The sequence below is a fragment of the Pan paniscus genome, chromosome 5, assembly GCF_029289425.2.
Source record: "Pan paniscus chromosome 5, NHGRI_mPanPan1-v2.0_pri, whole genome shotgun sequence".
Lineage (NCBI taxonomy): Eukaryota > Metazoa > Chordata > Mammalia > Primates > Hominidae > Pan > Pan paniscus.
The window spans coordinates 17,725,846-17,751,468 of NC_073254.2; the positions used below are offsets into that span (position 1 = coordinate 17,725,846).

Here is a 25,623-nt window from a genome sequence, read left to right on the forward strand (position 1 = left end):
AGGCTGGAGTAAGCTGTGATCATGCTGCTGCACTCCAACCTGGGCAACAGAGTGAGACCCTACTTCTGAGAAAAAAAAAGAAAAAAAAGACTGACAAAAAAGGAGACAAGATTGAAATCCATGAATAAGGAGGAATCACTATAGGTCCTGCAGACATCAAATGGTATTAAGAGAATATTATGAACAACTTTTTGTTAATTATTTTAAAATTTAGATAAAATGGACCAATGTCTTAAAAAAGTTCAATTTAGCAAAGCTAACTCAAATAGAGATAGAAACTTAGAATATTCCTGTAACTATTAAAAGAAGCAGTGATAAAAAAAAAAAACTTCCTATAGAGAAAACCCCACAGAGAGCTTCATCAATGATTTCTGCCAAATATTCAATGAAGAAATTATGTCAATCTTATACAGTTTTCTCTAGATAATAGAGAAGAGAGAACTCTTCCAGATTCACTTTGTGTAAGCATAACCTTGATTCCCAAAACTGGAAAATAAGGTACAAGAAAGGAAAATTACAGACCAATCTTGTTTAACAGTATAGATGCAAAAGTTCTAAATAAAATACTATAAACAAACTCAATTCATCAAAGAACAAATGCAAAATTCGGTTTCTGCCAAGAATGCAAAGTTAGTTTAACTTTATGAAAATCTGTCATTATAATTTATTACATTGTCTTCTTAAATGAGAAAAAGATATATCTTTTCAACAGATGCAGATAAATCTGTTGATAAAATGTAATGTTTATTCATGATTAAAAATGCTAGCAAGTCAGAAAAGAAATTCCTTTTCTGATAATAAGGTATCTTGAAACGAACAGAAGTTTTGTACTTATTTTAACAAAATGTTAACAGCCTTTTTTTTTTTTTTTTTGAGGCAAGGTCTTACTCTGTTGCCTAGGCTGGAGTGCAGTGGCGTGATCACGGCTCACTGTATCCTTGACCTCCCAGGCCGAAGCAATCCTCTCACCTCAGCCCCCTGAGGGACGACAGGCATGCACCACCATGCCTGGCTAATTTGTATTTTTTGTAGAGACAAGATTTTGCCATGTTGCCCAGGCTGGTCTCAAACTCATGAGCTCAAGCCATCTGCCCTCTTCAGCTTCCCAAAGTGCTGGAATTACAAGGCGTGAGCCACTGTGTCCAGCCCACTTTTCTCTGAAATAATATGCAAGACCAAGCTACTTACCACCCCTATTTCTGGTCAGCCTGGTACTGGAGGCCCTAGCTATTTTAGTAGAGCAAGAAAAAGCAAGAAGAGATACAGGATTGGAAAAGAAGAAACAAAACTGTTCATAGGTTATAGGATGTGTACATAGAAAAACTCAAAAGTATCTTTTAAATTAATAATAGTTTAGTTATAAAAATCAATATATAAAAATAAATCTTACAAAACGTATGTAGTAACTCTAAAAGTATAACCTTAATTGAGAGACATAAGACCAAAGTAAGTGAAGAAATATACCATTTACTTTGTGATTCGGAAGTCACCATAGTACGAAGATGTCAGCTCTTCCCAAATTGATCTATAGAATCAATGCAATCTCAACCAATATCTCAAGTTTTTTTTGGTTTTTTTTTTTTTTTTTTTTTTTTTTTGAGACAGAGTCTCGCTCTGTCTCCCAGGCTGGAGTGCAGTGGCATGATCTCAGCTCACTGCAAGCTCTGCCTCCTGGGTTCATACAATTCTCCTGCCTCAGTCTCCTGAGTAGCTGGGACTACAGGCGCCCACCACCACACCCAGCGAATTTTTTTTTTTTTTTTTTAATAGAGATGGTGTTTCACCGTGTCAGCTAAGATGGTCTCGATCTCCCGACCTCGTGATCTGCCCGCCTCAGCCTCCCAGAGTGCTGGGATTACAGGTGTGAGGCACCGTGCCCAGCCAAGTATTTTGTTTTGTTTTGTTTTGTTTTGTTTTTGAGACAGAGTCTTGCTCTGTTGCCCACGCTGGAGTTGAGAGGCGCAATCTCGGCTCACTGAAACCTCTGCCTCCCGCGTTCAAGCAATTCTCCTACCTCAGCCTCCCGAGTAGCTGGATTAAAAGCGTGCGCCACCATGCCCGGCTAATTTTTGTATTTTTAGTAGACATGGGGTTTCACTATGTTGGCCAGGCTGGTCTCAAACTCCTGACCTCAAAGGGTCCGCCTGCCTTGGCCTCCCAAAGGGCTGGGATTACAGGTGTGAGCCACCACGCCCGGCCTATATCTCAACCTTTAGTTTTGTGTGTGTGTGGCAAGTGGGTGTGAGGAGTGGAACTTGACAAACCTACTCTGAAATCCATATGAAAAGGTAAAGAAGAGAATAAGAACAGCCAGGATGCCCTTGAAGAAGGACAAGACTAGTAGTGCAGGGTTTGCCTTATCAGATTCTTGTCAAGAATTATTATAAAGCTATATTAAAAAGACAGTGGTATTGGTGTAGGTTGGACAGATACTGTTGGAATGGAGTTGAAAACCCATAGATCTACACATACCTAGAAACTTGATTTTCACAGAGATGGCACTGTAGAGCAGTGGGGAAGTGACAGTCTTTTCAGTAAATGGTGCTGAGACAACTGGGTATCCACATGGTACAGAAATGAAATTGGGCTTCTACCTTACACCATACCAAAAAATCAGCTCCAGGTTGATTACTGACAGAAATGTGAAAGATAAAATTATAAAGCTATTGGAAAATATAGGAGAATTTGTCCATATCCTCGGGGTAGGGGATCCTCAACAGTATACAAAAGCATTAGCTGTAGTGGTAAGAATTGATAAATTTTAACATTTATAACATTTTAAATGAATGTTTAAAACGAATTTATAAACGAATTCATTGTAAAATTCTATAAATTATTTATAAATAAATTTATACATTTATAAATTTAGAAGATTTTTAAATGAATGTATACATTCATTTTAAAACTTTTATTCATCAAAATAAACCATTAAGAGAATGGAGGCAGGGCGTGGTGGCTCATGCCTGTAATCCCAGCATTTTGGGAGGTTGAGGTGGGAGGATTGCTTGAGGCCAGGAGTTTGAGACTAGCCTGGGCAACATAGTGAGACCTCCTCTTTACAAATAATAATTAAGAAATTAGCTGGGCGTGGTGGTGCCCACTTGCGGTCCCAGCTACTCAGGAGGCTGAGATGAGATGACTGCTTGGGCCCAGGAGGCTGCGCCATTGCGCTCCAGCCTGGGTTACTGAATGAGACCCCATCTCCAATAAATAAATAAATAAATAAACCAGTCACAGAATGGGAGAAGTGCAACACACACGTAACTGACAAAGGACTTGAATACATAAAATCTAGAGAAATTGTATAAATCGGAAAGGAAAAGATATGCAACCCAGTTAAAACAGGGATGAAATAGCTGAATGGGCACTTCACCAAAGAGAATAAATACACCAAAAAAGTGCACAACTTTACTGGTAATTAGAGAAATGCAAATTAAAACCACAATAAGATAATATTATGTGTCTAAACATTGGCAAGTATGGCAAGGCTTTTCTAAACAACATGAAATAAATCCAAATAAACAGTGAAATGTGTTTATGGATGGAAAGACTTGACATACTAAAGCTGTTTATTCTCCCCAACATCATTTATAAAAGGAGTGCAATCCTAATTAAAAGCACAACCAAATTCTTTATGGAATTCAACAAGCTGACTCTTAAGTTACACAAAATGTACAAAGATAGCTAAGAAAATTCTGAAGGAGGAGATCAGAACAGTGTAGACTACAGCAAGGATAATCAAATAGATTAATAGAAAAGGTGAGTCTTTGCAGGTTGGGTTTTCCAGAAGCAGCCACTGAGTTGGAGATTGGGGTGCAAGGAAGGAGTGGGAAGCAGGAATGAGCAGAGGAAGAAGTCAGAAGGCAACGAAGCCTGACAGAGAGCTCTGGCAGCGGGGAGCACTGAGCAAATGCCCCTCAGGCTTGTCCCACGTCAGACTGAAATGGCCAAGGCTTTATCCCCTCGCCTTTCTCAGTCACTGGCTCAGAAGGGGAGTACCTGGGGCAAAGGAGTTCACAGCTGCAGGCTGTTTGTTCACTCAGCTCCTTGCAACAGGGCAGCAAATCCCTCCTTGAGGGGGAATCTGAGAGGCCCATCACTGTCTCTACCATAAAGTCCAAAATCAATCCATGTATGTTTCTTAAGCCACACACAAAATTCGCAAGGTATAAAGAAAAAGATTATTGTATATGACTTCGTGAAAATGGAAAGGTAGTCGAAAAGGAGAAATTGTGTTTAGCAAAGGATTAATATCCAGGATATTTAATAGAGTGCCTACACATAAAAAACAAAAATAGGCCGGGTGCGATGGCTCACGCCTGTAATCCCAGCACTTTGGGAGGCCGAGGCTGGTGGATCACGAGGTCAGGAGATCGAGACCATCCTGGCTAACGTGGTGAAACCCCATCTCTACTAAAAATAAAAAAATTAGCCAGGCGTGGTGGCAGGCACCTGCAGTCCCAGCTACTTGGGAGGCTGAGGCAGGAGAATGGTGTGAACCCAGGAGGCGGAGCTTGCAGTGAGCCGAGATGGAGCCACTGCACTCCAGCCTGGGTGACAAAGCGAGACTCTGTCTCAAAAAAACAAACAAAAAAACCAAAATAAAAGAAAAATAATAGACAAAGAACATAGACAATTCAAAAAAGAAACTGAACAACATACTTCAGAAAAGATATTTGGCCTTGCCAACAGAGAAAGGCAAAATGAACCCGTTACAATTTTTCATCCATTAGATTGAAATTTTTGAAAGATTAGTGATACAGTGTGTTGGTGAAAATGCAGAATAACAAGGAGTCTTCTGCAGTGTTGGTAAGAGTGGCGAAGTTTATTAGAAGGTGAGGCACCCAACAAACTCCACAAGCCCATAAGTTTGGCTGCAGTTCTACTCTCAGTAATCTATACCGCTCACGTGCACTCAAAGATGTAGTTTCCATTCTTTGCACCTTAGTTTATAAGAGTGAAAAATTAGAAACAACTCAAATATCCATAAGTAACTGCCCTAAATTATGATTCATCTAAACTACAGAATACTAATAGCCATTTAAAAGAAAGAGGTGGAAACTAACATGTAATGATATAGAAAGATCTTCAAGATTAGCTGTTAGTGAAAAAAATAAGTCACAAAACAATACTTACAGTGTGGTCCTTTTAATGTTAAAGATACATATATTTTGGCCGGGTGCAGTGGCTCATGCCTGTAATTCCAGCACTATGGGAGGCGGAGGTGTACAGATCACTTGAGGTGAGGAGTTGGAGACCAGCTGGCCAACATGGTAAAACCCCGTCTCTACTAATAATACAAAAAAGACTGGCCAGGTATGGTGGTGCATGTCCATAATCCCAGCTACTCAGGAGGCTGAGGCATGAGAATTGCTTGAACCCGGGAGGTGGAGGTTGCAGTGAGCCAAGATTGTGCCACTACACTCCATCCTGGGCAACAGAGTGAAACTGTGTCTCAAATATATATATATTTCTGGAATGTGTGTGCAAATTCCTAGAGAGAGAATAAGAGTGATATGCATCACACTCTGGATAAGGCTTACCTCTAGGGAATGGAAGAGTAGGTGCTGAAGGAATGTTTGGATGTTATTCTATGTGATTCTGCATTGTTTGAATCTTTGGGGGTTTTTTTGGTTTTCTTTTTGAGATGGTCTTACTCTGTCACCCAGGCTGGAGTGCAGTGACACAATCTGGGCTCACTACAACCTCCACCTCCCGGGTTCAAGTGATTCTCGTGCCTCAGCCTCCCGAGTAGCTGGGATTACAGGCGTGTACCACCACACCCAGCTAATTTTTTTGTACTTTTAGTAGAGATGGGGTTTCACCATGTTGGCCAGGCTGGTCTTGAACTCCTGACCTCAAGCGATCTGCTCGCCTTGGCCTCCTAGAGTGCTGGGATTACAGGCGTGAGCCACCATGCCTGGCCTGTTTGAATCTTTCAAAAGGACTTTGTACTTAACATATTTGTGTAATAAAAATAACTATAAAAAGAAAATCAATTTGATAAAATTAAAATAACAAAAATACTTTTCATATTAGGCTAAGCAGGGTGGCTCGTGCCTATAATCTCAGCACTTTGGGAGGCTGAGGTGGGTGGATTTCTTGAGGCCAGTTCAAAACCAGCAACATGGCAAAAACCGATCTCTACAAAAAATACAAAAATTAGCCAAGCGTGGTGGCGCATGCCTGTTGTCCCAGCTACACAGGAGGCTGAGGTGGCAGGCTCTCTTGAGCCTGGAGGTTGAGCCTGCACTCTAGCCTGGAGGACACAGTGAGACTCTGTCTCAAGAAAAAAAACAACAAAAAACCCTTTTCATGTTAATTAAAAACAATAAACATACAGGTGGGTGAGGTGGCTCATGCCTGTAATCCCAGCTCTTTGGGAGGACAAGCTGGGAGGATTGCTTGAGCCCAGGAGTTGGAGGTTTCAGTGAGCTATGACCATGCCACTGCACTCCTGCCTGGGCGACAGAGGGAGATTCGATCTCTAAAAATAAACATACAAAGAGACAAAAACAATATATAGAATGCTACAAAGTGTGAACATAATTAATACCCTCTGTCATTCTCCCCTAGATCATGCATGTATTCATTTAGCTAGTATTTTTGACCACTTATTTATATAGCAGACAATCTGTTAACAGCAAAATACAAATAAAACTAGGAAAAAAAAAACTTGAAGGAAAAATACCAAAGTGTTAACATTTTATCTTTGGGTGTAGGGCAAAACTATGGATAGGTTTTAAGAATATATAATTTTCTATGTTTTCTATAATGAGGATTATTGCTCCTATAAGGAAAAAGTTTTTTACTGTGGCAAAATATACTTAACATAAAATTCTCTATTTTAACCATTTTTAAGTGAACAATCCAGTGGCATTAAGTACATTCATAATGTTGTACGGCCATTACCACTATCTATATCTAGAACTTTTTTATCATCCCAAACTGAAACTCTGTACCTGCTAAACGGTAACTCCCCATTCCTCCCTCTCCCAGCCCCTGGTAGCTTCTATTCTGTTTTCTGTCTCTGAATTCTAGGTAGCTCCTAGCAAAAGGATCACACAATGTATTTCCTTTGGAGTCTGGCATATTTCACTTAGCATAATGTTTTCAAGGTTCATCTGTTTCATAGCATGTATCAGAATTTCATTCCTTTTATGGCTGAATAACATTCCATCATATGGATATACAGGTTGAACATCCCTAAACCCAAAATCCAAAATTCAAAATCCTCCAAAATCTGAAACGTTTTGAGTGCCAGCATGATGCCACAAGTGGAAAATACCACACCTGACACCTCTGCTTTCTGATAGTTCAGTATCCTCAAACTTTGTTTCATGCACAAAATTATTAAAATATGGTATAAAGTGACCTTCAGGCTATGTGTATAAGGTGCATATGAAACACAAATAAACTTCATGTTTAGACTTAGGTCCTCTCCCCACGATCTGTCATTCTGTACATGCAAATATTCCCAAATTGGAAACAATCCAAAATCCAAAACACTTCTAATCCCAAGCATTTTGGATAAGGGATACTACACCTGCACCATATTTTGAGTTCCTGCCTTCAGTTCTTTGGGGTATATATATCCGGGTGTGGAATTGCTAGATCATATGGTAATTCTATGTATAACTTTTTTTTTTTTTCTGAGACAGAGTCTCCCTCTGTCGCCCAGGCTGGAATGCAGTGGCACCATCTCGGCTCACTGCAACCTCCACCTCCCGGGTTCAAGTGATTCTCCTGCCTCACCTTCCCGAGTAGCTGGGATTACAGGCATACACCACCACGCCCGGCTAGTTTTTTGTATTTTTAGTAGAGATGGGGTGGTTTCACCATGTTGTCCAGGCTGGTCTCAAACTCCTAACCTCAGGTGATCTGAGGTTCCAAAGTGCTGGGATTACAGGCGTGAGCTCCCATGCCCGGCCATGTTTAACTTTTAAGTACTGTTAAAATTGTTTTACACGGTAGCTACACCATTTTATATTCCCCACCAGCAATGCACAAGGATTCTAATTTCTCCACCATCTTACCAACACTTTTTATTTATCATTTTTATATTATAGTCACTCTAAGGAGTGTGAAAGTGTACCTCATGGTGGTTTTGACTTGCATTTCCCTATGACTCATGATGTTGAGCATCTTCATGGCTTATTGGCCATTTGTATATCTTCTATGGAGAAACTGCTATTCAAGTTCTTTGCCCATTTTTGAATTGGGTTGTTTGTTTTTTGTTGTTGAGTTGTAGGATTTTTTTTTTTTATGTTCTGGATTTCATCCGTTTTCAGATATATATTGTTTGCAACTTTTTCCCCATTATTTTATTTTATTTATTTATTTTTTTATTTTATTTATTTATTTTTTTTTGGAGACAGAATCTTGCTCTGTCGCCACCCAGACTGGAGTGCAGTGGCAGAATGTTGGTTCACTGCAACCTCTGCCTCCCAGGTTCAAGAGATAACTCCTGCCTCAGCCTCCCGAGTAGCTGGGACTACAGGCACACACCACCATGCCTGGTTAGTTTTTGTATTTTTAGTAGAGACAAGGTTTCACCATGTTGGCCTGGCTGGTCTCGAACTCCTGACCTCATGGGATCCACCTGCCTTGGCCTCCCAAAGTATTTTTTCCTTATTCTGTAGGTTATCTTTTTACTCTTTTCATAGTATCCTTTGATGCACAGAAGCTTTTAATTCTGATGTATTATTTTTACTCTTTACTTTTGTTTGTGCTTTTGTGTCATAACCAAGAAATCGCTGCCAAGTCCAATGTCATGAAGCTTTTTCCCTGTGTTTTCTTCTAAGAATTTTTGTGGCACTAGCCCTTAAATTAAAGTCTTTGATCCATTGTGAGTTAATTTTTATATGGTATGAAATAAGGGTCCAACTTCATTATTTCATGTGTGTATATTCAGTTTTCCCCCATCGAATGCTCTTGGCAACCTTGTCAAAAATCAACTGGCCATTTATAGGAGGGTTTATTCCTAGGCTTTCCATTCTGCCCCACTGGCATATGTGCCTGTCTTTATGCCAGTACTACACTGTTTTGAATACTGTAGCTTTGTAGTAAGTTTTGAAATCAGGAAGTGTGAGTCCTACAACCTTGTTCTTTTTAAAGATCATTTTGGCTATTTGGGAAAAACATTAATTTTAAAAAATTACTACTTGTAAGATCTGTGTGAAATTTCTACCTTCTGAAAATATGAATTCTTCTTGTTAAAATTTTCTGGGACTCTATTTCCTGCTGTTCACTAAAGTGCGTATTTATGCTCTTAATTATAGAAAGAGTATTCAAACGAAAATGCAGTTGTGAAGAGAATGCAGTCTCTTCAACTTGATTGTGTGGCAGTACCTTCAAGCCGGTCAAATTCAGGTAAATGACACTATGGTCAAAATCTATTCATTTATTTGTTTGGTTACTCATTCACTCCACTCTCTAAAAGACTATTCAGGACCATATGGGAAACAGAAGAAACTGTAAAAGTGAACACCTGCCTTACAGGAATTTATAATAATATTCCAGAGTCAAGTTACATGTATTTGAAATATGAAGTAACAGTGTGCTCACCAGTCATAGAGTGTTCTGAACAAAAGGCCTAATATATCTGATGGGGAGAAGTGACGGTTCAGAAGAAGGAAGGGGACATATGTGAGAGCAAAGTCCCTGAGGAGCTCGGAGTGACTTACAGCCAGGATACAAGCAGAGAGGCTGGTCTCAGGTCAAGTAGGGATACTTTTTTCACTGTAACAAAAGGGATGGCAGAGTATAGGATACTGAAGCCCCTTAGCTACCTGATCTGTGGCTAATTACTTAACCTCTTCTAAACTTCACCCATCAAATCATAATTGCTCCTCCTCTCATAGGGCTCTTCAAGAATGAAAGAATTCATGGGACATGCTTAGGACAGAGCTGCTGCAGATCTTTTTTTTTTTTGGAGACAGAGTCTGTCACCCTGGCTGGAGTGCAGTAGTGTGATCTTGGCTCACTACAACCTCCGCCTTTCAGGTTCAAGCGATTCTTCTGCCTCAGCCTCCCAAGCAGCAGGGATTACAGGCATGCACCACCATGCCCGGCTAATTTTTGTATTTTCAGTAGAGATGGGGTTTCACCATGTTGGCCAGGCTGGTCTCGAACTCCCGACCTCAGGTGATCCGTCCGCCTCAGCCTCCCAGCGTGCTAGGATTACAGGCGTGAGCCACGGCACCCAGCCACAGATCTTATTTTCCACCTGAATTGCTCCAAGGAGACAACCACCTTCTCTGCTCCAAACCAAGTCCCTTTTTTCCTTGATCATCCCTGCAACAGCCGCTTTTCTCTTGCTTGCTATAATTTTCCTAGTACTCTCTCACTGCCAGCAAGGAGCTCCTATTATTATTTGTAAAGCTTGTGGGAAGAGGACCATCTCCTAAATGCTTTGGACTGGTCTCGTACTTGTTTTCTGTGTGTTACTTTGAGATACAGATTCATGACGGTGCTCAGATTTTATTTTACTTTTTAATGTTTCATGACACCCATTCTAATGTTGATCATTTCTTCTCAGCCACAGAACAGCCTGGTTCACTGCACAGTTCCCAGGGACTTGGGATGGGTCCTGTGGAGGAGTCCTGGTTTGCCCCCTCCCTGGAGCACCCACAAGAAGAGAATGAGCCCAGCCTGCAGAGTAAACTCCAAGACGAAGCCAACTACCATCTTTATGGCAGCCGCATGGACAGGCAGACGAAACAGCAGCCCAGACAGAATGTGGCTTACAACAGAGAGGAGGAAAGGAGACGCAGGGTCTCCCATGACCCTTTTGCACAGCAAAGACCTTACGAGAATTTTCAGAATACGGAGGGAAAAGGCACTGCTTATTCCAGTGCAGCCAGTCATGGTAATGCAGTGCACCAGCCCTCAGGGCTCACCAGCCAACCTCAAGTACTGTATCAGAACAATGGATTATATAGCTCACATGGCTTTGGAACAAGACCACTGGATCCAGGAACAGCAGGTCCCAGAGTTTGGTACAGGCCAATTCCAAGTCATATGCCTAGTCTGCATAATATCCCAGTGCCTGAGACCAACTATCTAGGAAATACACCCACCATGCCATTCGGCTCCTTGCCACCAACAGGTAAATGGGTCTTCGATAGTCACAATCTTGTCTTTTTTTATTTTTCAGAAAATAAAGCAACCAAGCAGCTCTATTATAGATTGTGGGTTACAGTGGGGACAGAGGGCATCATCAGCTGCCAGATGCAAATTGCCCCTGTGGAGTGGACCCTACCAGACCACTTGGTCTGGGAGTATTTCATCTGGGGCTAGGATTCATCACAGATGCCCGCAAGCATCGGGTTACAGGTCCTTGTGACTGGCAGGCATCTTTGACTCTAACCTGGAGTGCATAGTAGTCCTATTTCACCCAATCTCTGATAAATGGGAAGTTACCTGCTTATTTGCTTTTACCTTGCTTGCTACTTTTTGAAGGTAAGAAATCAGTCTTGGATATTTTTGTTTCTGACCTTATATAGCTCAAAGACTACCATTAGTGATGAAAAATTTTCTTTTAACTCCCATATCTCTATCAGGTGAAGTAAAAGGTAGGTGATAGTAGTTACTGGCAGTCTAGAATGGAAGTGAGTTAATGTAATATCCAGCATTTTTATCAAATAATACTCACCAACATCACCTTAACTACCTGAACAGCATCTACCAATGATACCCACAGGTGTCCTGGAGATCTTGAAATCATCTCAGGTAGAGGAAGCTTTCAGAACCACAGAGCTTAGTTACATTTTCTTTCAAAAGGCCAAATTCTCCAAAAACGTCCTATGCAAACATCCTCGATTTCTTCCATAGGTTTTATGATAAGATCTGTAGAATGCAAAATATTGGATTAGACATTAAGCAGTATCCAAGTCATGTATAATCCTATGAGCAGAATGTCCTTTTGTTTCCTTCATGTTGGGGATAAAATTTTTTATTAGTATTGCCATATCATTTTATTCATTCATGATTAAGTCAATAAAAATTTCAGCTGGGGCCATGGTTGGCCAGGCGTGGTGGCTTATGCCTGTAATCTCAGCACTTTGGGAGGCTGAGGTGAGTGGATCACTTGAGGCCAGGAGTTCGAGACCAGCCTGGCTAACATGGTGAAACCCTGTCTCTACTAAATAATACAAAAATTAGCCAGGCGTGGTGGCGCATGCCTTTAGCCCCAGCTACTAGGGAGGCTGAGGCAGGAGAATCACTTGAACCCTGGAGACAGACGTTGCAGTGAGCTGAGATCATGCCACTGCACTCCAGCCTGGGCAACAGAGTGAGATTGTGTCTCGAAAAAAAAAAAAAAAATTCCACTGGCTGGGCACAGTGGCTCACGCCTGTAATTCCAGCACTTTGGGAGGCCGAGGTGGGAAGATCACGAGGTCAGGAGATTGAGACCATCCTGGCTAACACGGTGAAACCCCGTCTCTACTAAAAATACAAAAAAAAAAAAAAAAAAAAAAAATAGCTGGGCATAGTGGCGTGCGCCTGTAATCCCAGCTACTCGGGAGGGTGAGGCAGGAGAATCACTTGAACCCGGGAGGCAGAGGTTGCAGTAAGCCGAGATCGCACCACTGCACTCCAGCCTGGGTGACAGAGCGAGACTCTGTCGCAAAAAAAAAAAAAAAAAAAAAAAAATTCCAAAACTCTTCCCACTTTGTGACGTGCAGTTCTCCAGGCACTGGAGCTATAACTGAACAAACAGCCTGAGTCCCTTCCCTCACACAGTTTAAATCCTAGTGGACAGAAGGCAGACCCTAAACCAATATTTAATGTGTCATTTTTTATCTTTTTTCTACATGAGCAACCCAAATACACCCGTTTAGTGCCAGAAATCTCTTTGTGTTTTCACCTCGCTCTGGTTCCTGGTTCTGCCAGTGACAGATGTACAGGGATGCAGCTTCTTCAGGATTCTGAGATGCTTTCAGTGGGGAAGGGGCCCTTGGATCTACAATAAATAATAGAGTTTTCTGTGTTTCTGCTCCCAAAGATGATCCTGCCAGGTACTAAGCTAGTAAATGAACACGCTGAGTTTCTCCTTGCAAATTTAAACAAGTCCTCTGCTTGCTTTTATCATCAAAAAGTCCTAACTCTATACCAAAATGTGAGTTTTCTAATTTGCCATACCATAGAAGAAGGGTGTGTATGCAGTAAGTACAAAAGGAAAATAAATGTCTTCCTTTCAGTGAAAGAGCTCTCAGACCCACTGCTTTTTATTCACTGTGCTGCTTGAAGTGAGGTTAGAAAAGGAAAGCTCACTGGGCTAAGAGTCAGGAGACCCAGGTCTAGTCCTGCTTGTGCCGGTCACTATATGGGTGACTTTGGGAAAGTCATTTGCCTCTCCAGAGTTCATTCTCCTCAATTATAAATGAAAATGTTACAACTGAAAATTTATATATTGTAAGCTCTAGTATGTTTCTAATATTGCATTAGTTTCTCCACTTCATAACTTTCATGGTTTTTCCAGTGGCCAGATTTGGGCAGAAAGCACTGATTCAAGAACACAAATTTCCAAGTAGAGAGGTGCAGGGTAAATAAACCTCCATGTAAGCCCGCGGTGAGCGCAGACTGTGAGTGACGAACACAGTGTCAGTGTAAGCTGGAGGTGGTGGGCCAGGAGGATTAAACAGGGTAAGGCAGCTTAGCACTGTGCCTGACGATGCGCAGAGTAAGTGCTCAGTAAACAGTAGCTGCTATTATTAGCACTGTTATTATCATTGTCAACAAAGAACACCTAGACAGCCTTGAGCACTGGAAGGCACCTCAGAGACTGTCACAGGGGTTCCTTGCTAGGATTCCAAGGACCCCAGTTTCAGCAGCTTCACGAACACCCTGAATTGCACACAGATGGCGTGTGTGCGCACATCCTATATTTCTTACACCTTTCAGTAGAGAGGGTCCCTAGTTTCCTTGGCTTCCTCAGAGAAAATGTAACAAATGAGCACGGTGCCTGGTCCAGAGGGCGGCCTACCTTAGGGCCAGGTGTGCTGACGGAGGTACCTTGAGCTGATACTCATTTCCCTCCCTCCTCAGAACTGTCTTCTCAACCACCTTCTCTCTCCTACAAAGATATGCCAAGTGCTCTTTAGGGACAGTACCGACACTTGACAAATTCAGCTCAGCATGAATGTCATTGAGCCCATGCCCCGTACCAAGGCCCAGGCTAGCGAGTGTAAGGAATACAAAAACAAGTGGGTGTGGTCGCTGCCCTTGGGACTCACATTCTAGTGGAGAAGTCAAACAGACCCAGCTCGGATACAGAGCTGCGCAGGGCAGAGTGCTGAGTCTAGGATTACAGTGCAGGCTCATGGAAGGAGGTGGAATTTGTGCTGGGCCTATGTCAGAAACTCACAAGCAGGGAGAAGCACGTGGGGAGGTCAGCAGTCCAGGCAGAGGCAGGAGCATCATGTCAGCAGATCAGTGGGAAATCTGGTGGGACTGGAGTCTCTGGAGTGGAGACAGGGAGGAAACAGTGAAAGGAAGATCAGAGACAAGAGGGTAGTGCAGAGCTGTGGCTAGCTTCTGAATACTGAACCTGAGAGGTTTGAGTTTATCAGGTAAAGGAGGAGGACCCTTCACAGATGTTGTTCAGAGTCGTGGGATCCCGCTGGGAAGTGTGGCTGAGCTTTGCTGTGTTGTTCATCCACTTCTGTTTTCTGACTTGGTGTTAGCCACATTTTTTTATGGTAAAATTCAAAAACATAAAATTTACCATTTTAACCATTTTTACAGTGGCATTATCTAACATTCACATTGTTATGCAACCATCACCACCATCTATCTATATAACTGTTTTAATCTTGCAAAACTAAAACTCTGTATCCATTAAACACCAACTCCCCAGCTCCCCTCCCAGCCCCGGACAACCACCATTCTACTCTCTGTTTCTGTGACTCTGACTATTCTAGATACCTCATATGAGTGGAATCGTGCAGTATTTTTCTTTGTGGCTGGCTTCATTCACTTAGGAAATGTCCTCAAGCTTCATGCATGTTGTAGCATGTGATGTGATTCCCTTCCTTTTCAAGGCTGACGATTCCATTGTGTAGCCAGACCACAGTTGGGTTATCCACTCATCTGCTCATGGGTGCTTGGCTTACTTCCACCTTTTGGCTATTGTGAATGATGCTGCAATGAACACGTGGGTAGAAATATTTCTTCAAGACCCTGTTTTAGTTCTTTTGGGTATATACTCAGAAACGGAATTGCTGGATCATATGGTAATTCTATCTTTAATTTTTTTGAAGAATCACAATTTTTTTTTTTTTTTTTTTGAGACAGACTCACTCTATCACCAGGCTGGAGTGCAGTGGCACGATCTTGGCTCACTGCAAGCTCCGCCTCCTGGGTTCAAGTGATTCTCCTGCCTCAGCCTCCTGAGTAGCTGGGATTACAGGCGCCCACCACCACGCCTGGCTAATTTTTGTATTTTTAGTAGAGAAGGGGTTTCACCATGTTGGCCAGGCTGGTCTCAAACTCCTGACCTCAGGTGATCACCTGCATCAGCCTCCCAAAGTGCTGGGATCACAGGTGTGAGCCACCACGCCTGGCCCACTATACTCTTTATAGCAGCGGCTGCACCATTTCACATTCCCACCAGCAGTGCACAAGGGCTTCATTTTTTCCACATCTTTGTCAATATGCGTTATTTCTGTCTTTTTTTTTTTTTAATCGTAGGCATCCTAATGGGTATGAGGTGGTTTAGCCAGATTTTAAAGAAGAAAAGTTTAAAGGGTGGCATAGGATAATTAACTTAATGTTTGGCATAAAGCCCTGCTTTTTTGCCATGCTGTATTTTTTTCTCTTGATCTAGAATTACTTACCTGTGTGTTTCTCTCTATTCAGATGAATCTATAAAATATACCATATACAATAGTACTGGCATTCAGATTGGAGCCTACAATTATATGGAGATTGGTGGGACGAGTTCATCACTACTAGACAGCACAAATACGAACTTCAAAGAAGAGCCAGCTGCTAAGTACCAAGCTATCTTTGGTAAGATACCCTGGAAGGACTCAACGCCTAGCAACCTTGAACTTTCTTACTTGTGAGAAGGACATAGTGGAATCTTAAAATTTCTTTGATAATTCTTCTTGAAAGTTTTCTCATGTTACTTCTGCAAAATATCTTTGTAATTTCCATATAATTCCTTTGTCATTTATTTATTTTTAATATGGAGATAATCACAGTATTTAATTTATGGATTTGTTGTGAAAATTAAATGAGTTGATATGTATAAAAAGCTTAGAACACTGCCTGGCACATAGTAAGTTCTACAAAAAGTGTTAAACTTTCATCATTATCATCATCAGTATTACTTCTCAGACCCGGAAGAAATAGCTGTGTCAGGCCCTCATCGAAGGAGATCCTGTAAAAGATAGAAGACTGTGCCCTCCACAGCACTTCTGTAATAAAATCAAGAGGGCTATCTCTTATAGGGTTCTATGGTGCAGCCCATAATGCTAATCCCAAAGTACAGTCTGGAAAAAGTCGTGAGGCCAAAACGACTTGATTAAGAACTCAGCTTTCTAATTAACCATGGGATTGGCGCTTTTTTTTTTTTTTTCTGTAAAGGAACCAATAGTAAATGTTGGGCCCTGCTGGCTTTGAGGTCTCTTGGAACTACTCACCTCTCTTATTGTAGTGCAAAAGCAACCACAGACAATATGTACATGAATGAGCATGGCTGTGTTCCAATAAAAGTTGATTTACAAATGCTGGCAGGAGTCAGATTTGGCCCACAGGCCATAGTTGGCCAACCCCTGGTCTAACCCATTTGAAGGACAGCTTTTAAAATACCTAGAACAGAACTTGCGAATGGTCAGGGGCACCTGTGAGAATCTAATGAAACCCAGGATCTACCCCCTACAGAAATATTGACAAAATTTGGAAAATATCTTGGGAAGTTCTTGGACTGCTGACAATCTATAAGATACGGATAGAGAGAGAGCCACATCACAGAGGGCTGAGGAAAGAAGAGAGGTGGAAAGGAAGAATGAAATGTTCTCTTCCTTATATTCTGTTTAATGAGGTAGTGTGGGGATTAAGGAATTTTTTTTGTTGTGGTGGTTGTACATTTTTGTTTCCTTTTATTATTTTTATGAAGGGCGAAGGGAAGGAACCAGTAGAAGGAGAGAGGTTATGGCTATTGGAGAGAGGTTATGGCTATTGGAGAAGAGGCAATGTCGGTCGGCAGTGGGGTGGAGTAAAGGAGGGGAAGGGTCCAAAAACAGACCTTGAAGAGTATAGTTACCTCGTCGCTTGAAAGACAGGGAAGGCTTTGTAACTGAATGGGTTCACGCCTGCTGGACAATTCCTTGATTAAGTAAGAGGAAAGTGAACTGTTGGGCTGGGGTGGTGGTCAGGAGTTGAGCAGCTTGAACTCTGGCCAGATGTAAGTGGAGAATGTCTAAAAGGAACAAAAATGGTGGTTTTCCCTTTACATCCAGGAAGGTCGAATACTAACAGGGTCACTGGCTAAGATTGACTAGAACACCCGACCTCGTAGCCACACAGGGGTTTTGTTCACAGAGCCATCAGCTGTGGCCCAGGGATGTGTCTACTAGGAGGAAGGAATGCCTTATTCTTTTTTGTTTTGTTTTTGAGACAACATCCTGCTCTGTGGCCCAGGCTGAAGTACAGTGGCACAATCGTGGCTCACTGCAGCCTCGAACTCCTGAGTTCAAGTGATCCTCCTGTCTCAGCCTCCTCAGTAACTGGGACTACAGGCATGTGCCACCATACCCAGCTAATTAAAAAAAAATTTTTTTTTTGGTAGAGACAGGTTCTTGCTGTGTTGCCCAGGACTGGTCTAGAACTCCCGGGTTCAAGTGATCCTCCTGCCTTGGCCTCCCAAAGTGTTGGGATTATAGGCATGAGCCACCACGCCAGGCCGGGAATGCCCTATTCTAATTCACATAAAGACTCCATGTGGGCTAGCAGGCATGTGAAATGTCTGCCGGTGCATCAACAGCTATATAACTAAGAAGTTATCTTTTTCACTGTCTTCTGGTACTCTTCATTTCACTTGGGTTTTTTAGCAATTCAGGAAGCCGGAATGTTTGAATGGGTTTTAGCTTGATACCTTCTTCTCTTTCCCATTTGGCAGATAATACCACTAGTCTGACGGATAAACACCTGGACCCAATCAGGGAAAATCTGGGAAAGCACTGGAAAAACTGTGCCCGTAAACTGGGCTTCACACAATCTCAGATTGATGAAATTGACCATGACTATGAGCGAGATGGACTAAAAGAAAAGGTTTACCAGATGCTCCAAAAGTGGGTGATGAGGGAAGGCATTAAAGGAGCCACAGTGGGGAAGCTGGCCCAGGCGCTCCACCAGTGTTCCAGGATCGACCTTCTGAGCAGCTTGATTTACGTCAGCCAGAACTAACCCTGGATGGGCTACGGCAGCTGAAGTGGACGCCTCACTTAGTGAATAACCCCAGAAAGTTGGCTGCCTCAGAGCATTCAGAATTCTGTCCTCACTGATAGGGGTTCTGTGTCTGCAGAAATATTGTTTCCTGTACTTCATAGCTGGAGAATGGGGAAAGAAATCTGCAGCAAAGGGGTCTCACTCTGTTGCCAGGCTGGTCTCAAACTTCTGGACTCAAGTGATCCTCCCGCCTCGGCCTTCCAAAGTGCTGGGATATCAGGCACTGAGCCACTGCGCCCAGCCAACAATCCGCTCTGAGGAAAGCGTAAGCAGGAAGACCTCTTAATGGCGTAGCACCAATAAAAAAGTGACTCCTAGTTGTGTTTGGAAAGGGAGAGAAGAGATGTCTGAGGAAGGTCATGTTCTTTCAGCTTATGGCATTTCCTAGAGTTTTGTTGAAGCAAGAAGAAAAACTCAGAGAACATAAAATCACCTTTTAAAATTGTGTGCTTTCTTCTTCACGTAGGCTCCTGTTAAAAACAAAGTGCAGTCAAATTCTAAGCCCTGTTCAGAGACTTCGTGGATCACAGCTGCAGCTCACTGCCACATCACAGGGTCCGTTAACGTTAATATTCAATACTCTATCAGTCACTGTAGGCTCTAAGAACCACGTGCAGTCTTCAGCCCATTAAATTATCGATTATTTTTTAATTAATTGAATTTATATTGAGTTTTCAAATTAACTGAATGGATTTAAAGGGGTACCAAGGAGGGGGGAAACATCAGAATTTCCCAGGCAGTTGTTGCAAGGAATTGCTACTAACTGTGACTACAACAGAAATTCTTGATTGACTTTTAAAGTTATTTCCTGGCATTCTGGTACCTTCACCCAGCCTGGGTGCCCTGGAGAGGGAACAGGAAATGCTGATCTCTACCCCTGGGTGAGACCAGAACCTCAGGGCTGATACTGTTGAGTGGCTTCCTCGGTTTACTCTGTGTACTGTGAAAGTATTTTCATATTTTTTCTGTGGTGAAAAAGGACAGCTTCTGAGTGTGGTAATTGTGCCTCTAGCACCTAACCTTTCAAAGCCCACCTGAAACCTGGGGGTGGATGAAAGAACTAGAATAGAAGACTGAAGCTGGGTAGGCCGCTCAGTGTCTCCACTGGCATTTTGCTAAACCGACAAGGAAGGCTGTGTGCTTAGCTCTCCCCAGAGGGAGGGCGAGAAGGGTGTGGTGATGGTCAATCTGGCTGTCGGAACAGATTCTGGTGTCTTGGGCTGATAACAGTGTTGTTGATTCTGATTGTGAATCCCCTCAACTCTAGCAGACACATACACACCCCTGAAATGGGGCTGCAGAGCAGACTGTCTCAGCCTTGCCACTGTTGGCATCTCGGGCTGGGTAATTCTCTGTTGTGGGGACTGTCCTGTGCCTTGTAGGATGTTTAGCAGCATCCCTGCCCCCACCTACTAGATGCCAGGGGCACTGTTCTCCCCCCCCCCCCCCCGCCCCCAGTTGTGACAATAGTCTCTAAACATTGTCAAATGGTCCAAGGAAAGGGGAAAATTGCCCCGGTTGAGAAGAGCACTGCTGTAAAGTAATGAGCCTCGGCTCTCCTGTCTGCACCTGTACGGTTACTACTTGGCCACCACGCAGCCTTGGCTCCTACAGCCCAAAAGGGAGAATGGAGGGAGGCTCCAGGCTTTGCTGGAGGGGCCTGGGTGAGTTCTGTTTGCTCCTTGTACCACCATCCAAATGGTGTTCTCAAATCTCTTAGATTCCAAAGAGGTTGAATAATTAATGTTCAAAGGCAAGAGGGCAAGGCATTTTTTAACACACTTTTTAAAATAAAATTTTATACCACAACTTTAGGCTATTGATGTGATGTGTCACTGGGACAGATGCGGATTCTCCATGGTGCCTCTGCCACTGAGGCCGCATTTCCTGAGCATAATCCCCTTTTACCCTCCTGCTGCCAAGCAGCAGATGGGATGCTGATGGTAAGAACACCTCCCTGCCAGTGCATTTTGGCGCTCAGGATGAGAGGCCTGCAGCACTGCTGTCCCTGCGCCTGGCTCTGGGGCCTTCCCTTCACCCCCACTCTCTCAGCACCATGGTGAGAAGAACCAAGTTTGCCTGTGAGGAGTTACATACAAGGCCCAAGCTCCACATGAACACTGCTGTTAATGGGCAGAGCCAGTGACGACACAGACCAGCAAAGGAGAACCGAGACTGTCCACACTTGGTTCGGAAACAAATATTCACACCCTAGGTTATTGCTGGTAATGGAGACCTACTTCCAGCTCCCACAGTCCTGCTTGGTAGATTTTCTACTTGTTGCTACAATCATCATCTTTGCTTTGGGTCTGTCACGTGAGGTTAGGGTTTCAGGAATAAAATGTTTAATAAATCACAAAATATTTTAGGCAGCATTTTGATGTACATTTTAATGTGTGGTATTTATGAAAGGGAAGGGGTTTTCTAATTATAATAAAGGCATAAATAGTGTAAATATTCAAGATTTTAGAAGCAGCTGATTTCGGAGAAATCACTGAAAGGTTAATGCTACTACAGTGATCTTTACAATATGTAATAATCCAAGTATACGACCAGGTATAGTGGCTCATGCCTGTAATCCCAGCACTTTGGGAGGCCAAGCTGGGAGGATCGCTTGAGGCCATGAGTTCGAGACCAGTGTGGACAATACAGCAAGACCCTATCTCCACAAAAACATTAAAAAATACTAGCCAGGTGTGGTGGTGTATGCCTGTAGTCCTAGCTTCTTGGGAGGGTAAGGTGGGAGGATCACTTGAGCCCAGGAGTTTGAGGCTGTGGGGAGCTGTGATCACACCGTGCCTCAATAATAATAGCAATCATCATCATCCAAGTATAGAGTCCTGAAATTGAGAGCCCAAAACTCCCCTCTGCCCCTTCTCAGCTGTGTTACCCAGGCCTTGCTTCCTAACCTTTCGCCATCATTATCCAAATATAGAGTCCTGAAATTGAGCGGCTCAAAACTCCCCTCTGCCCCTTCTCAGCTGTGTTACCCAGGCCTTGCTTCCTAACCTTTCGCCGTCATTATCCAAGTATAGAGTCCTGAAATTGAGCAGCTCAAAATTACTTTTCAGCTGTGTTACCTAGGGCTTGCTTCCTAACCTTTCTTAGCCTCAGTTGCCTCATCTATAAATGAAGAGTGCAATAGCACAGAAGGCTGATGTGAAGATTAAAGAAATATGATGCATCGTAAGGTGCCTGGCACAAAAATGGCAGTTTTTTTAAACTGTACAATCTTGCTATATATAAAGAACTGGTTGTCAGGTATGTTACTTAAAAATAGTGACACCACGCTGGACGCGGTGGCGCACACCTGTAATCCTAGCACTTTAGGAGGCTGAGGCGGGTGGATCACCTGAGGTCAGGAGTTTGAGACCAGCCTGGCCAACATGGCAAAACCTCGTCTCTACTAAAATTACAAAAATTAGCCGGGCATGGTGGCGGGTGCTTGTAATCTCAGCTACTCAGGAGGCTGAGGCAGGAGAATTGCTTGAACCTGCGAGGCAGAGGTTACAGTGAGCTGAGATTGCGCCATTGCACTCCAGCCTGGGCAACAAGACCAAAACTCCGTCTCAAAAAAAAAAAAAAATTGTGACACCAATAACCTAAAACTCAGTGCTACCGTTTTTTATTAGCACAAGGGTAACTGGTGTTGAAACTGTACAGACAGCTATTTTTATCATTTCTGAGATGAAACCCCAATCAACATATCAGGAAAAAAGGAAATACTGACCTCACCAAAGATTTCTGAAAGTCAAATGATATTAAACTCAAACATTATATATGTCTCTTTCCTTTTATGCAGGAATTAATGTGATAGATTTATGTTGAGAGTAGAATATGAAAACTTTTGCATAGTCTGTATTTAGGCCAAAACTGCCTTTACTACTCAAGAAAGTCCAATGGGCCAGTGAGGACACTGCAGGTGACAGAAATTTCTATGAGTGTAACACCTACAAGCACTGTGCTCACAGGACTGACTGTTACACCAAAAAGGTCTCTTGGAGGAAAAGAAATGCAATATGCAAAGAAGCTGTTGTCTCCAATTATTCAAGCCAAGGCTACAACAGTAGCCACAAATCTGCCAGTTATTTCCAATTAAGGCAGAACGATTGACTTAAAAAGAAATAGTTGTTTTTTTTCTCCACTGAGATTTCAATTAGATAATGTCTATAACCTTTATAAAGCTGCAATTATACAGCCAAAAGAAAAAAATTAATTGTGGTAAAACATACATAAAACTTACCACTTAAACCACTTTTAGGTGTGTAGTTCAGTGGCAGTAAGTACACTCACAATGTAATGCAGGCATCACCAAAATCCATCCCCAGGACTTTTTCATCTCTCCAAACTGAAACTCTGTCCCCATGAAACACCAACTTTCCATTCCCCCTTCCACCAGCCCTCAACAACCCCCATTCTATTTTCTGTCCCTATAAGTTTGACTCCTCTAGGTACCTTATTATATAAGTGGAATCACACAGTATTTGTCTTTTTTTGACTGGCTTACCTCCCTCAGCATAGTGTCCTCCAGGTTCATCCATGTAGTAGCAAGTGTCAGAATTTCGTTCTTTGTTCAGGCTAAAAAACGTTCCCTTGCATGCACAGACAACATTTTGCTTATCCATGTATCTGTTTTTGGACACTTAAATTGCTTCCACCCTTTTGGCTATTGTGAATAGTGCCGCTGTCAACGTGAGTGTAAAAACATTTCTTCTTGTACACCCTGTTCTAAATTCTTTTGGGTTATATACCCAGAAAAGAAAATGCTGGATCATATAACTGATTTGTTGAGGAACCGCAGTATTGTTCATCACAGTGGCTGCACCATTTTACATTCCCAACAGCAATATACAAGGGCTTCAATTTCTCTACATCTTCACCAACACTAATTTCTGGGGGTTTTGCTAGTAGCCATCCTAATGGGTGTGAAGTGGTATAAACAAAATTTAGATCCCATCATCTCTGAAAAGCAAATACACTTCCTAGTACTAGTCAGTACTAGATAGGTGCACAGCGTTTAGAACTTTACTTGATCCAACATAGCAGCCTGCCTAGAGCCGGAGCCCCGCCCACTCCGGAGCCCCGCCCACTCCGGAGCCCCGCCTGGACGCCCACGCAGCGAAGGCGCTATGGCTGGCGGCCTCGCCTCCTGGAAAGGCCATGGTCGCTGAGGCGACGAGCGAGGGCGGGGCAGCGCCGACGGGGACACTCATCCCGGGAGCCAGAGCCAGCACCGAGAGGGGACGGTCTACGCGGGTGCCGGCCGTTCCAGGACTGCGAAACCACGAGCCGAGTTTCGGTCGCCCATGGGAAAGCACCCGGCAGGGCGTGGCTTCGGGGCGGGGCGGGCAGAGGGCGGAGCAGGATGGAGAGGCGAAGTGGGCGGAGCAGAGGGCGTGGCTTCGGGGCCGAGTGGGCCGGGTACCGCGCTTGGTCTTAGCGCATGCGCGCTCCCGGCAGCTACGCGACCTGTGACCATGGTGGCTGTGCTGGGGGGCCGGGGCGTGTTGCGCCTGCGGCTGCTGCTCTCAGCGCTGAAGCCCGGGATCCACGTCCCACGGGCCGGACCCGCGGCCGCGTTCGGGTAATGGCGGCCACCTCGCCCCGGGGATCCCCAGCATCGGCGCGCTCGAGGGGCGGCGGGAGGGGCGCGTGCCGACAGCAGGAGTTCCCGGCGCGCGGGCACGGGGCGTGGGCGCGGCCTGGCTGCCCTGTCGCCCTTTGTGCCGCGAGACCCCGATCCTGGGGGCCAGCCGCGCTTGGTGCTCGAGCCCCTCGATCGTGCATGCGCCTCGGTCAGCCTCAGTTCAAGGAGTCTGGAGCCGTGGAGGCTTGGGCTATAGAGTGCAGCCCCTTCAGTGTGCAGACCAGAGAGACCCAGGGAGATACATTTGCCTGTAGTATGGACTCACCCGTGACGGAGCACGGACTAGAATCCCAACGCCCTCATTAGTCCATTGCTCTGTCCAGAGTCCACACTAAGGGCATAAGGACAATAATCTCTTCTTTCTCTTATGTCAGAAATCAGCCTGAGCCTGAGTACCGCTAAGGCTTTAATCACGGGCCCCGAGAGCCCTAAGTCTTCTCTTTGCTTGCTGATCTCGTACCTTAATGTGCAAAAGAATCACGTTGGGAACTGAAAATTCAGAATCCTGGGCCTCACTCCCAGAGGATCTGATCTACATGTGTGGAGATGCCCAGGAATCTGCTTTATTCTCTTTTGTCCTCCCACCTGTCCCCCCATTTCAGGTAAAACAATAACAAAAAAACTGGATTAATTTCTGACCTTCTGTCTTGAAAATGGATACTCTTGGTCCCAAGAGATACTGGGCAGAAATGTGGATAGAGCGGCATGAAGCTTGTTTTACTTTATTCTCTACATACATCCCTACACACATGCAAACACACGTATACAACGAACGTACACAGTGCATGTGCGCAGTTGACTGTTGATGGGCTACTTTCATAAAGTCAGTACTAGATAAATACACAGCGTTTAGAACTGTACTTGATCCAACATAGAAACTTTTAGTTTGAAAACTTGATTTAGAAGGAGAAAAGAGGGCAAATCTGACCAGCTTTTAAAATTTCATATTGCAATTGACTAGCTCCTTTAATTTTAGAATTATTATAAGATGGTCAGGGCTATTTTGATAGATGGAAAAACATGTTACTGGCTACAGCTGTATAAATTAACAGTGAAAATGATTATTTTTTCCAGTTTCCTGTCTGCAGAAAGGCATCGAAATAAGTTACTGTGATTGTACCAATATAGTTCTTTTTTTTTTGAGACTGACTCTCGCTCTTTTGCCCATGCTGGAGTGCAGTGTTGTGATCTCGCTCACTGCAACCTCTGCCTCCCAGGTTTAAGCGATTCTCGTGGCCTCAGCCTCCCGAGTAGCTGGGATTACAGGTACCTGCCACCATGGCCGGCTAATTTTTGTGTTTTTAGTAGAGATGGGGTTTCACCATGTTGGGCAGGATGGTCTTGATCTCCTGACCTCGTGATCCTGACCTCGTGATCCACCCACCTGGGCCGCCCAAAGTATCGGGATTACAGGTGTGAGCCACCACACCCGGCCGATCCTAAGCTATCTTAACTGTAGAAATGAATTTCTCAGAGGAATAGGGCAGTAATCATAATAAGTAAATGGCAGGGTCAGT

The 25,623-nt window shown here is 43.5% G+C and overlaps 2 protein-coding genes across 15 annotated transcripts in view; both read left to right on the forward strand.

Moving 5' to 3' along the window:
- The window catches only part of RIPK1 (receptor interacting serine/threonine kinase 1), a 50,575-nt gene extending 30,307 nt beyond the window's left edge, over positions 1–20,268 (forward strand). For all 7 annotated transcript variants that reach the window (XM_055113145.2, XM_057302673.2, XM_034961372.3 and 4 more), the window contains 4 exons: positions 9,282–9,372; positions 10,541–11,110; positions 15,865–16,017; positions 18,131–20,268. In XM_055113145.2, coding sequence (XP_054969120.2) covers positions 9,282–9,372; positions 10,541–11,110; positions 15,865–16,017; positions 18,131–18,417 — 1,101 coding nt within the window. In that variant the 3' untranslated portion in view covers positions 18,418–20,268. The remainder of the gene's footprint in view (positions 1–9,281; positions 9,373–10,540; positions 11,111–15,864; positions 16,018–18,130) is intronic.
- A 3,268-nt stretch (positions 20,269–23,536) lies between these two features.
- Positions 23,537–25,623, forward strand: part of BPHL (biphenyl hydrolase like) — a 37,158-nt gene continuing 35,071 nt past the window's right edge. For 3 of the 8 annotated variants that reach the window (XM_008972639.6, XM_003805553.6, XM_063605127.1), the window contains exon 1: positions 23,827–24,043. In XM_008972639.6, the coding sequence (XP_008970887.2) occupies positions 23,937–24,043 (107 nt within the window). In that variant the 5' untranslated portion in view covers positions 23,827–23,936. Of the gene's footprint in view, positions 23,759–23,824; positions 24,709–25,623 lie in introns of those variants that run through there. The other 5 variants (XM_055113149.2, XM_063605128.1, XM_008972632.6 and 2 more) reach the window with 5 other exon arrangements.